Source organism: Miniopterus natalensis, chromosome 18 (genome assembly GCF_054644295.1).
Source record: "Miniopterus natalensis isolate mMinNat1 chromosome 18, mMinNat1.hap1, whole genome shotgun sequence".
NCBI classification, from domain to species: domain Eukaryota; kingdom Metazoa; phylum Chordata; class Mammalia; order Chiroptera; family Miniopteridae; genus Miniopterus; species Miniopterus natalensis.
Window position 1 is genome coordinate 24,326,157 of NC_142098.1, and position 14,492 is coordinate 24,340,648.

At 40.4% G+C, this 14,492-nt stretch overlaps 1 protein-coding gene across 1 annotated transcript in view; it reads right to left on the reverse strand.

Moving 5' to 3' along the window:
* The window catches only part of HYDIN (HYDIN axonemal central pair apparatus protein), a 241,291-nt gene that overhangs the window by 210,307 nt on the left and 16,492 nt on the right, over window positions 1-14,492 (reverse strand). Inside the window, 2 exon segments of the mRNA XM_087827374.1 lie at window positions 636-760; window positions 8,381-8,580. Of these exon segments, the coding sequence (XP_087683500.1) occupies window positions 636-760; window positions 8,381-8,580 (325 nt within the window).

Sequence of the window (14,492 nt, forward strand, 5' to 3'; positions counted from 1 at the left end):
GAACAGGTAAAAAAGAAATGCAAAGGAAATGAGGATATGAAATAATAAATGGGAATGCTAAAATATTAATTTGAAAAGCAACTTTGGATACTCGCATATTGTACATGCAGTCTACATGGGCATCAATTAAATACTTGCAAAAACAATGAATAATTTCCATCATTGTGCAGGGTGTGGCCTTCAAGAAAATGCTGTGGCCACTATTTGCACATTCTAAGAATTAAGGTAACTGGATCTTACATAGACTAGTGAGCACACACAAGACCATTCTGAACTGAGGTTTACATTTTCAAAATGTTAGATAAATGCAACGATAAATCAAGTGGAAAACACATGGGGTATTAAGTTACCTTCAAGTCCATTTACATATAAATAACCTCAATCTACTGCGTGACATCTGGGTATAGGTTCCTTTCTGAGCCCTGTATTTCTCAAGCATTGGAGAAACCAGTCAGGTGGGATTTATATCTGCCTCAACATTATTTCTATTGGAGGCATTCATTCTTTTTTTCTTTACCTTGTGGATTTTAGCTTACTCTAATGCAGACAAAACAACCGTCTCGTACTTTGCTTTGTCACATTTTCCATCTGGCCTTTCTTAACATGTAGAACTTTTAATAGAAGATAATGCATACCTGTGTCGTAATACACAATAAGCCTTTTGCTGTGACTGCCCACAGTCTGTGGCTCAAAATCCACTTCCAGCTGCATGGACTCTCCCACATTAAGAATTCCAACAGATGGCTCTATGGAGAACGGCCTGCAACACATGAGACACACCATCAGAACACATTCCTGTCAGTGTGAGGGGAGGGGAGGGATGCATGGGTCCTAGATCTATAGACGGCTCAGTCCTGACACTGTGTCAGTGAGTCTGAGGTAAAGTAGACTTTTCCCCTAATGTGAAATAACTTTAGTTTTAATGTTAAAATAACAGTAATAGATCAGCAAGTTTCAGAGAAACTGAAATGATGCAGTAATATTCTTGCTTGTGTCCTTGCCATTCAGCAGCCATCCTTTGAACACTCACTGAATGATTCCAGTAAGGGACAGATTTACAACATGCATGCAAATAATGTAATCTGCAAGCGAACAGTACCTGCAAAGGGATAAAAACCAAGTTTTGTGAGCGTTTAGAGAAGAAAGAACTTCATAATGGAGAAATATATCAGAGTCCCCAAAGGGAAGTGATCACACAATCACATAAGGACAGTCTGAGGGCAATTTAACAAAGGGTCTGTTTAAAGGAAGGGAGGGATACAGGAGAACTACAAGAGATGACGCCATGTCCCAAGGTTATTAACAGTAGAGCTGGTACCACCTCTAGGCCCAAACCCACAAGAGCTCTATGAGAAGCAAGCTTTAGTCAACGGAGACAGCCAGCCCGGTGGCTTCACAGAGAACACTGTTGGGGGGAAAGTGTCCTGTCTGATGGCCTGCTGGGTTCCCAATGCCTGAACCCAACCAGAAGCCAAAGGACAGGAGCCTGTGGACCTGTGCCATACAGGTCAACCACCTGGGTGAAGGCAAGCTGCAGATGGGTGGAAAGCATTTGAAAAGGCAAATTGGGGACAAGTTCCGTGTCTTCAAGAATTTGGGCATGTAGACACTATGGGAAGGTAGGGTGGATTTGGAAATAGTTCCATTTAACTGTCCTGGAAGGGAGTAGTAAGAGAGAAACTGGATCTGATCATGAAGTACCTTAAATAATTTACAGTTTTTAAAAAAAATAATTTACAAAGTTCTTCCTTCAATATAGGAAACCCAGCCCACTTAATTATTTTCATGCTCCATTTCACTTCTTTAAATTGCTAGTTTTTCAAAGTAATGCATTGTACAATGTGTCTGGCAGGCTAAGCAATTTCTGATTATTTGCTTCTATCACAACCAATCCTTAAATCTCCCCGCAGATAATGAACTTAATTTCAGATCACCTAAGCTTTTTTCTAGGAGGGTACAGAGCTTCTGGCAAAGTTGCACTTGGTGCTTCCTCCCACAGGCAATTGTTTCTTTTCTCTGGTTTTCTTCATTTGAATCTCCCTCTCCTTTCTTCATTTTTCCATTTTGATATTTGATCTTTTCCCATACCTACGGCACCGATCCTCCAATGAACCCCCAGCATTGCTGTAGAGGTACAATGGTGCAGTGGTTACTAGACTGGAATCAATGGAATGAGTTCAAAACCCAGTTCTGCTGTGACCTTGGGCAAGGCATTGAACCTTCCATTTCCTCATCTGTGAAATGAGGGTCACGACAGCACCTGCTTCGTAGAACCCTATGAAGTAGTGAGGAGTAAAGGAGTTGATATGAGTGAAGTGCTTAGAATGATGCCTGGCACACGGAAAGTGCTAAAAAAAAGTGTTTATTATTATTGTTGTTGCTATTTTTATCTCCCTCACTGGCAGACCTAGATGGAAGATGAGCCTGGGGATGATCTTGGGTATTTAGATGAGTTCAAATTTTTATAATTCTCCTCTCAATGCTTTATGCTGCTCTAGAGATTTTGTAAAAAACACACAGGTCATAACACATCAATCTCTGTTCAAACACCTCAGTGGCCCTTGTAACCTAAGCCATAAAGTTCAAAGTCCTAGGCATTCAAGGTCCCACACAATCTGCTCCCAAGCCATTTTTGCATTCTCATTAAACACACACATCTGTCCAAATATCCTATATACCTGTCACACTCCAAGTCAGGCTGGGGTGGGATGGGATGGGATGGCATGGGAGGACCTGAGTCTCTTCACCAATAATCTCCCCTAACACTGCCACCTCCCTCCCCTTCCAGCCAGACTGTGTCCCCTACACAGACGTTCCGCATTCCTTTCAAAGTCACTTATCACAGCCCAGACTCAAAACCACCTCTTACATAGAATCTTCCCTAATTCTCCCTTTTGTTAATAGTGTCTCCTTCCTCTTAGAGGCTATAATTTTCTTTTTTACTTCTTACTACAGTTCACCTTGACTGTAGTTAGTTTTCATGCCTGCCTCTCTCAGTAGCTACTCTTGAGATGAAAGGAAAGGGAAAGCAAAAAAAAATTTCATGAGCACCTATTCTGTGCTGGGTACCACACTGGGTATTTGACATATGTCGATTCCTCCAATCCTCAAAAAAACCTTGAGAAAGTAGGTATTGTTATTTGCATTTTAGACATGAGAAAACAGATGCTCCAAAAAGTCAGGCAACTGTCCCAAACTTATCCAACTAGGTGGTGGTGAAGATTGGACAGCAGCATGCCTTCAAGTTCAAGTTCTTTCGGACTACCCCAAACCACCCCTGAAGGTGGAAGACACCTGGTTAGATCCATCTTGGTGTCTCTCACCACCCCATGCACAGTTCTGTACTCACAGGAGCCTCTCAGAAGAGGTTGTCAGATTGAATTACGAAAAACTTTTAGAGGGAAATAAAAATATCTGTAATCATAAATTAATGTTAATAACATTCTGGTGGAACAGGAGAAGAGCAGACTTTATTATCTCAAGAATTTCTGCCTCATGTGAGACAAAGTTGAGTGTCACAGGCTCAAAAGTTCCATTTTTCCTTATGGCCTGGGTAAGAATCTAAAATGTTGAGAACTGGGCGCAGTGTCCTGGTTTGGGAACAACATAATCTACTGTAATATTTTCTTCCATCTTTGCCTCCCTAGTTCCTAATATTTTTCTTCCTACGCTGAAATGAAATTGCTTTCACTTTCTTTTCAAATATTTCTTGGTAGCAAAAGAACAGTTTTGAAATGAATTGGGTAGTGTTACATTGCAGAACCTAAGCTAATTTTCTATGAAAAACAAAAGTGACCCTTCTCCAGAGACTCCAGAAATCCAAATTACATATGGAGGTAACAGATACTTTCCTGTTGTGCTAATGGTTGGGTTTATATTACACTAAATTTCTTCAGTATATAGAAAATCACCTGGGATAGCCACTGCTACTTAGAGCTGCCTAAGCTCTCTCAATAAATCAGACCTTAATTGGGTAGAGTGTGCTAAGTTCTGGTGCTTAAACATTGTCTGTAATTTAATTTTGTACTTCATTTTACTAAAAGCAGACAGGCTGAACAGGCTAGAAAATATCAAGTATCAGAAAATGCTCTTACAAAGAGGTAGAAGTATTATTCCTCAAAGGTATGATGCCAGCTCTCTCTACCAAAGTGTTTCGTTTTGATACCACATCCTCATTAATACCAAATACTCGATTAGGGAAGAAACTCAGGTTTGTGAAAAATCGTGAGCCGTAAGAAAGATTTTAAGGGACTTTGGAAGATTTTTTTTTGGTTCAATCCACTATAAACTACTCTTAAGAACTAAAACTGTTCCATCCAAATGATTCGATATTTTAGCAGAAGACTAAATATTGGCTCTATTCTATTATATATTGAATATTAGAATTTTTTCTTCAGGTAAGCTTTTTATTAGCTGATTTCTAACTTGAGGTTTTAGATTTTGAAATTGCTTCTTAATCCTTTCTGTTTCACCTTCTGAAATTAATCCTACTGTAATAGTCAAAGTTATTCTGGTACCTACTAGAGTGTTAGGTCAAACCTGTAACGAAGTCGCGGAGTAACTGTTTGTGTTCTCCGCATATTTCAAGCCCGTGGCAGCTCCTTGCGTTAGTGTAAGAAACATTATGCTCATTTTATAGACTGGAGCGTGCTGCAGCGCCGCCTTTGTGATATGCTGCTGGGCAGGCGTCCTGTAGACAGGTATTGAGCGCTGATTTATCTTAGATACTGTGCGGACGCCGGGACACACATGAAGGGTTAGGCACAACCTTTGCGCTTGAGAAGCTCACATTCTAATGGCAGCAACAGACACACAAACAAAGTTTTCTTTTTTAGAATTTATACGAACTTGACCATTTATAAACTTAAATGTTAACTAAATCATTTCAATGATAAGAATATGATGTTTTTAAAACTACTCCCTGTGCGATATTATTTCTAACTGTATATTGGCTCTAAAAGTAGCAAGACCAAGAGCAGATGCTGGGTTTTTGACTGCCTCCAAATTCTCAAACTGTATCCACGGCTCTGCCACGTCTGTTGACAATCGTATTAACTGAAATAGTGGTCCCCAACCCTGTCTGGGCAACACAGCCACCTGTGTGTTTTTTAGAATGGATACCTGTCAGGGGATCTACCAGAGATTCTGACTCAACGTGATGTGACCACAAATTCAACTGCACCCTTTTTCACTGCAGCCATCAGGGTTCTCAGCTGTAAACAACAGAAACCAACTCTGGCCAACAAACAGAAAAGGGATTTATTGGAAGGATTTGAAGGAGCTCACAGAATTGACAGCATGGTTGGAAAACATGCATTTTGTGGAAAGAACAGAAAACTGCTATTTCATGCAAAGTCTAAGCAGGAAAACAAAAATATTTGAAAACAGGGAATTTAATTGAGAGACTTGGTTACACAGAAGAAGCGATGAGAAGCCCAATTTAAGACAGTGAGCTAGCTCAGGGATTAGTAACAACAGTAAGCCATTTCCACCCCCAGGCTGGAGGTAAAAGATGAGGAAGTGTTTGTTACCGGAAGTTGCAACCATGGTAGGCTTGTCTGCAGGGGCTAGAAGCACAGAGAAAATGCTTGCTGGGGACTCTGCTGAAGCCAGGGAGGGAGGAGGAGATATACCCAAGCTTCTTCCCATCCTCTAATCTCCTTCTAGTGTCCCGAACTGGTCAAACCCACCTGGTATCCTGCTGACTCAGGAGGCCGGGGTGGGGGGTGGGGGGTGGGCACTAACGCAGCCCCAAGGCAATGCTGAGCACTGTCGGGAAAGGGTGAGGAATGGATCTGAAAGTACGGAAGCCCAGAACTGGCCCATGTTTGTTTTAATCCAAGCTTTGCTATTAACTTACTGGGGAACTTAGATAAGTCATTTCCCTTCTCAGACCTTACTGCCTTCATCTGTAAAATGGGAAGGTTGGACTATAGATTCTAATGTCTTTATGATTCCTGGCTAGTCCTTAAGCTGGCTCACCATTTTACCTTTGAAGTGTTTCTGTATTAGGAGAAGACGATTCACATTCATAATTATGGATAGAAAAGTTTGAGATCTTTTCCTGAAACTTCACACTATTAAATCTGTGAAGTGATTTTTGTCTTACTTTATGGGAATGTAATGTGTAAAGAAATCATTGTTTACGTGTAGCTTTGAAGATTCAGCCAAATAGTCCCGGAGGATGTGCTGCCTGCACTTGTTTGCCCACATTAGCTGGATTCTCCTTTTCATTGAAAAAATACCAACGTAACAGGACTTTTTAATGTGTATTATAGATGGTGGTTGTGGGAGGCCTTTTTTTTTTTTTTTTTTTTTTAAATAAAAAAGACTGGTCCTTTCTAAGTCATGGTGACCCAGTTGAACAACCTGCTTCCTTCTCCTTCAATGAAAATACATGAGTTGCACCATGAGATGACAAACGAAGGCTGTATAAGCACTTACAGACAAAGTCAGGAGACAGTGATTTTCAAAAGAATTGTTCCTTTGTCTTTGATGGTCAATTTACCTAAAGTGGTTCAGCATCCTGCTTCCACCTAGGATGCAGAAAGCTAGAAAGAATGTCTCTCCTACTCTAACAATGGAAAACCCCAGATAAACAGCAAAATCACAAGTTTTCTTGAACCACCAGAGAGCTGAGGTTGCAGGGCAAACAAGTGGCCTGAAATCTAAAAATGGACAATCTCCTCCCCCCAAGGGAGATGGGACATGTGCAGACTGTCTTGCCTGTGATAAACAGAAGTCCCCTACAAGCAGAAGAAACAGTGAAAGGATGGAGTAAAAGAAATATTTGAAGAGATAGTGGCTGAGATTTTCCAAAAATAAAAACGATCCAGGAAGCTCAGAGAACCTCATGCAAGATTGAAACTAATACTAAGCAAAAGCAAAATAAATTCCTTAAAAAACACACTAAAAAACCCCACATCTAGATGCATCATATTCAAAGTGCTAAAAAACACATACAGGAGAAGGCAAACGTAGGTTTTCAGTTGTGTGTACACAAAACAGTGTATTCTTATATTATTATTTGTTTACCTGTATTACAACTGTAAACCTATTTTTGCCCACCTATATAAGAAAAAAAATCTTGTGTCCTTAAACCAGCAAAGGATTCCACAGATAAAGCCCTTCTGAAAATGAGCGCACAGTCCAGATCAATATACACACTTTTTTTAAGTCATAGAGAAGCACTTGACCCTCTGTCTCCTGTCCTCCCAGGCTGGTCATTCTTATTATGGCCCTGCTGATCATTCACCGTTTTCAAGTCCCAAAACAATTGTTCTTTCCCATCTTATAAGAGAGCTCCTTGAGGACAAGGATTGTTTCATTGTCCTTTATATTGTCCCATGGCGTCTACTACCCTGCAGCTGCTTCTCAAATAATCAGATGAAAATCCGACTCCTTCGCTGACTAGCTATGTGCTCTTGAGCGAGTTACAAAGCCTCTCTATTGCTCTGTTTCCTCACTTTCAGAGCCTGAAAGACCTGGTTGAGTTCTTTTCACATCTCATCACTCTGAACTCTCCTTCTGCCTCCCCCCTCTACTTTAAAGACCCTTATGGTTACATTGGGCCCATCCAGATAATCCAGGATAATCTCCCCATTTTAAGGCCATCTGATTAGCAACCTTAATTACATCTGCTACCCTAATCCCCCTCTGTCATATAACATTATGCACTCACAGGTTCTGGAGATTAGAACATGGACATATTTGAGGAGCCATTATTCTGCCCACCACACTGGCAAGTAGCCCATTTGAAGAAACAAGGAAAGAACAAACATTTATTATATAGTACTTGCTATGTACCAGCAGTTTGCATTTATTCCTCACAACAACCCTATTAAGTGGCTACTATACTTTTTCCCATTTTTCAGATGAGAAAACTCAGCCAAGGAATATGGGCAGCCCCTGGAAGGTGGGAAAGACCTTCAGACAAGAACACAGCCCTGCTGACACTTTGATTTTCACCCAATGAGGCTTCTGACCACTGAAATGTCAGATAATAAATTTGTGTTATTTTAAGCCACTAAGTTGGTGGTAATTTGTTATCATAGCAGAAGAAAACTAACACAGTCAGTTATAAAATGATTAGTCAAAACAGACATGCTTATTAATAGATTCCCAGGGGCCATTCTCTATGCTAAGTAGAAAGACTCTTATCCAGCGTTTCAGATACCTCTCCATACCCAAACAGGTAACCCTGAAACTGGCTTCCTCTTGGGGTGAAGAGGAAGTCTGCCCCACCTCAGTGAGATCTCCCAGCCCTGCAACTCAAGGCTGTAACAAGCAGTTCCAAGGCCAACTGCTATTGGAGTGAATGACTTGTGCTGACTAGATATAGCTATAGTCAATCAAAAACAAGAGCCAGAGGAATGCATACCTGTAAGTTGTGATGTGAAACACAGCATCTTTGTTGCCGATGTTTCTCACCAGCAGAATCTTCTGAGTGCTATATTTGACAGGGCAAGTGGAAAAATTCAGCTTGTCAGGAAAATCTAGGATGGCTCGTGCGCCTCTGGCTTTGATGGGTACAATGAACTTTTCCCTTTCAGTAACACAGGTCAACATATGGGCGTAATCCTACAGGAGAAGGAACAAGCATTATTTGTGGAAACACCAACATGAGCAAGATAATGATGGCCGTATGCCAGGCATCTAGCAAAAAAATATTAATATATTCTATGACACTGCCTCAAGACAATTATAGCTGTACTTTCAATGAGATACCCTTTTCTGACAGAGAGAGAACAGGTCAAATGTTAAAACCTACAAGCTGCCCTGGCTGGTGTGGCTACGTGGTTAGAGCGTCAGCTCACACACCAAAGGGTCATGGGTTCAATTCCGGTCAAGAGCACGTACTGGGGTAGCAAGTTTGATCCCCAGGTGCCGGCACGTGTGGAGGCAGCCAATCAATGTGTCTCTCACATCGATGTTTCTCTCTCTCTGCTTTCCTCTCTCTCCCCTCTTTTCTCCCCTCACCCCCTTCCACTCTCTCTAAAAATCAATGAAAAAAATATCCTCAGATGAGGGTTAACAAAACAACAACAGAACAAATCTACACGCCAACAGAAAGCGATGGTTCTTGTGTTTCCCAGATATGAGGGAGGCGGGACGGGACTGGTTGAGGCACATCTTCGCTTAGATCAGAGGCGGTTCTCAGCAGCTCCCCCACATCCTCCCCTAAGCATGCCTATTCACCCTTCCGGGACATGTCAGCTTGACGGCTCCAACTGGTTTCTAGGTGGGAATGCCAGACCCCAGAATTATGTTATTCAGACATATGGAAGCACAAATTACATGAAGCACACTTGATCCTAGAAAACTGCACAGAATTCAAGGACAAAACAGTCTAGTCTGATTACATCAGAACCCTAATGAGATAAGTGCTGTTTTCCTTCTCTCTCAGGAAATCAAACCTAGCAGGCAAAGGTTTTGTTGGGAATCAGAAACTGGAAAGCTTCTGGCACAGGTGGAGACTTAATATTAACTGAGGCTTTGAGAGAAAGAACAAAGGCAGCTGCTGAGTCCAGGATGAGAGATGATCCCAAAGTAATTTGTCCTATTTTATTCTATATTTGCATATCATCTGCCTCATCCTGTAAGAAACTGAAAATGGTTTAGGAAGCCAATCGAAATACTCACACGGATGTTTTCAACCCTTTTCAAATTTCCAAATGAGGAAGATTTGAAGTTTGGTTGGAACTTTACAGGGGTGGGCAAATGCAGGTTTGAATTCAACCATGTTGGGAGGCAATAGGGTTGACCCAAGCAGGCCACTGACATTCAGGCTTGTTTACTGCTCTTCAAAGACTACGAGACTGTGTAAATAATGAAGGCCAGCAATGCAAGCACCTACAAGATTGTACCGAAGTGCACTGTGCCACTGTGGCATTCTTTTGAGTTAATAAAGCCACTGTAATCATCATAACATACATGTCTTTTTCCATATGAACTGTAAACCTACTTCTGCCCACCCCTGTATATTTCTTTCATAATCAATTCATTCACTCGTAAAAGATTATGAAGAAATTCTTTACACAGCTCCTCAAAAATGTATCCCAATCTCTGGAGTTCTATATTTACTATGGCTATATCAGATTATGTAATATGCAATTATGTATTACTCTACTGGCCTAAAATTAATTCAGCTGTTATGATGGGGGAGGCTTTGTCAGCCTGCAAGCTAAGCAATTACTTTAGTGATGTACTCCCTTCCACTGAGCTTAGATTCAGGGCAATCAGGTCCCCATTCACAGCCACAATATTTATTCTGAGCTCTGGGCCTTCTACTATGAGAGACTTAGCCATAAGTTACTTTATATCCTAAAATGCTGTCCTATGTAACAGTGTTCTCCAGATGAAGCTTCCAATCCATTTTTTGTCAGTCTTTCTTCCAACATGCCTCTCCTCCTAACTTTAAAAAACCGGCAGAATATGAAAATGGGAGATGTGGCTTTCTGAAAAATGAAAAGAATGAATCTTGATTTTTTATTAGCTCCATGATCAAAAGCAAACATAGCAATAATTCTGTCCTTAAAATTCTCAGGCAAAGGAAAATTATGTCTGTCTTCTGCAGCAAAGACCTAGCAAGGCATTCAAGGGCGGGCACGGCCAGCATGGCTAAGCCCTCGCAATCCTCTTTCTGCCTCTTCTCCACTCCTAAACTCAGTGTGGGCATGGGTAGCACAGAGTAAAACCAGATCTGATTAGAACTCAGTGAATTTAGCACTTGGTGTCCCTGGAAAATGTTATAAATTTCCTACCCAGTGAAAAGTATTTATTATATAATATCTTCTCAATCTGAAATTTACCCCTCAAAAGGGAATATTCAGCTAAGTTCCAAACAGTCTGAAAATGAGACTGTCATGGGAATGTAATATACAAAGTAGGAAGAGAGTCAATAATATCATAATAATTACGTCCAGTGACAAATAGTTACTAGTTATTATAGTGATCACTTTGTAAAGGATATAGTTGTTGAATCACTATTCTGTATATCTGAAACTAATATAATGTTGTGTGTCAACTATAATTGAAAATAAATTAATGTTTTTAAACCTGAGACTGATCAGGTACCATGGGCCTTATCCTCTACAGCTCGGACTCTTCACGAGTTAGCTGGGGCCTCAGCTTCCTAGCAGCATCTCCACTTCTCCATCTGTGGCCTTAAGCTTGAAAAACAGACCTGAGACTTCCAAATTTACTTTTATCCTTAGTACATACAATGATAATGTGGGTACTTCATGATTTATGTATAAATCATCCACTTCAGATAGCTAATTTCCTCTTTTGTTCTTTTGCTTTCTAAGTTCCCTGTAAACCTACCAACCAGCCTGTGTCTATACCCATATACTCTGCTTTCACTCCTGTTCCTGTCTAAGGCCAACCCCTGGTCCTTGTGCACTAGAGCTCAGTCCTCGCCTACTCCAGGCTTTCCGGAAGCATCAATTTTCCCTCTGCTCAGCATTCATTCACACATCAGCTTATGACCACGCTTGAATAGCCTCGTCTTAAATAACCTACCCTTGACCCCAACATCCGCCGCCAGCTACTGCCCATTTTCCCAATTACCCATTACAGCAAAAGTCCTCAAGGTGTCATCTGTGCTCAATATCACCACCTCCTCACCTCCCACTCTCTCTTCAACCCACCCCCCTCAGGCTTTTGTACCCAGCATTCCACAGAAACTCTTCAACTGCTCCCTGCCTGGGGAAATGGTGCCACCATTTGGTCAGCTGCCGGCCAAAATACCATGAGTCAAACTAGATTCCTGTCTTTCTCACACCCTTTATCCAATCCATCAGCCAACCCTGGCAGCTCTACCAGAAAAATATATGTTCTTATCCCATCTACTTTTCATCACCTCCGCTGTCACCACCCCGGTCCAAACCATCCTCATCTTTTGCCCAACTATTGCAATAGCCTCTTGTCCCTGTTTGTCTCTGCTACATATAACAGGGAACAGAACAAATGAGAGCAACTTAAACTAGATAGATAGAATTTTATTTCTTTCCCATAAAGAAGTCCAGAGGTAGGTGGCCATGTTGGTATGGTAGGTCCACAGGGGTGACCCAGACAGAACTAGAGAGGGCCAATTCCAGGTAGGAAGAACACAAAATCCCTAATGAATTTCTTGACCAACAAAAATTGTTGATTGTGGGAAATTCTATGATAGTTAATCTTTAATTCAAAATGCTGGCAATATAGTTCATTATTGTCGTACACCTAGGTAACATAAAATATGTTAACATTTTTCTATTCTTCTTGGGCCATCATTTTTTAAATTTCATAACAAATCAAGAAAACTATTTTGACAACAAATTATTTTCTTAAAACATAACTGAGCAATAAAATTGCATCACTTCATATTTTGTTCACTGCAGTCATTTCCCTATGATAACACTGTAGTAAACAGATGCTTAAGCCCAAGAAAGTACCCATTTTTGCTTTACTACAAAAGCCTAATATATTTTTTAAAGTTATCTTTATTGTTTAGACTATTACAGATGTCCCCCATTTTTCCTCCATTACCCCCCTCCACCCAGCTCCCACCTCACCCCAAACCTTCACTACAGTACTGTCTGTGTCCATGGATTATATTTTTCAAATGCCTTTTATAATAGTAAAGATACAAATTTAAGAGGTCAAGAAAAATGCCAGGTTCCAGGATTTTATAGTGTTATGACAACACTAACTATACATTTCTACCACACATGGCATGTACACTAGGATTATTAGATTAATAACATATCCAATCATTATTTTAAAGTCTGTATGAGAAGAAGAGATAAGGAAAGCCAAAGGAAATGTGCTGCTCCTCTTATCCAGGCATTTGGCATTCTTAACAAGTTAGATCCCCAGGAAGCCAGATGAATAGATGACTTGCACAGTCATCTTTGACATGCTAATATACGTGGGTGCTGAAAACCCAACTGAAGGGGGGCTGGCCTATTAAGCTATGGCATGCTGCAATTTACGTATCTCACCCCTCCCCATGCGAGGAAGGTAACCGAGGATGGAGTGTGCTCAGATCAGCAGGGGATAGGGTGGGAAAATGGGTATGTGCACTGACTATCAATTTGGCCACCTGAAGAAAAGGGGACACAGTGAAAAGATTGACTTTTATTTTTCCTAAAATAAATTTGGCTCTAAGTTGGTCCTCTGGTATATTCTGGAGCAACACTAAAGACAGCACGACTAACCCTAGATGGTCGTTGTGTGCATGGCCCAGCTGGCTTCCCAACAGTAAGAGTGAATACAGATGCCCAGAGACTGGAAACTGCTGATGGTGTGGCCCCACTGATGGTGCAAGTGTAACAGGATCTTTGCAGGAAAAGGAAACCAAAACTAGCAGCAAGAGCTTCCCCAAACACACACCATCAGTCTTAGTCAGCAAAGGGAGAAATCACTATGTCCTTAGAAAAACAAATTCTGTAAATCATATTATAGCTCAGAGCCCATATCCAAAACAAAACCTTAATGTATCTAAAATTGGATAATTGAATTTCTCATAGGGAGCCTTTGTTCTTACTTTATGCCTCCGCATACATGCTTGTAGCCTTTGATAACTTTCATATACTTAGGACAAGAAACAGTAAAACAACATTTAAATTTTAATCAGGGGTTTCCCAACAGACATACAATGTTGGTGAAATGGAATGGTAAAAGGGAATTAAAAAAAACTCAGAGTAAAATAAGCAGCCACAAAATATAGCCAAGTAGTAATCCTCAATGGGAATGTTAGCATTCCACATTTATAAAGTAAATACAAACATAACTAAAATACATTTCAATTATTTATTTGCTGTATAGATAAGCAGTAATAAAAACTCTCTTTCCTTTGAGTTTTGATTAGGGAAAACATTCTTGTCCATACCTCAATCCATTTCCCCTTCTATTATTATTATTATTATATTTTTATAGTTTTAAGGTAAAATTAAATATATTGAAAAGTATAAAGATTAAATGTACAATTCTGACAAATAAATTCATCCACACAACCCACACATCTATCACTATCTAGAACATTCCACCTCCTAAGAAAGTTCCATGTGGCCTTTTCTCAGGCAGACTACCTGCAGGGAAAGCAATACTTACCCAACAGAGGACATATTTTCTCCAGCACAGAAAAAAATTAAGGAAAACCAACTCCTCAAACCCAGCAAGCTTTATGTTTCAAGCTGCACAGAGGCTTATAATCAGCTTATAATCGGCTTCCTACAGAAATGCCAGTGTAGGAACTTAACACCCAAACTAAATCCAGGCACTGTCCTCTTATCAGTTAGTATTCAGATACAGAGCCTCAAGAAAAGACAAGGGCTTCAATAACATTTAACGACAGGCGTTATTTCTGGAGCTATTTATCTTTTCATGTATTTCAGCAGTACACAAACAAAATGACAGGTCCATAAGCACAACCAGAGAAATAGATAGAAATATTACAAATTGAAAAAACAATAACCTCAGTGTTATTATTATAATGGGATTTCTCA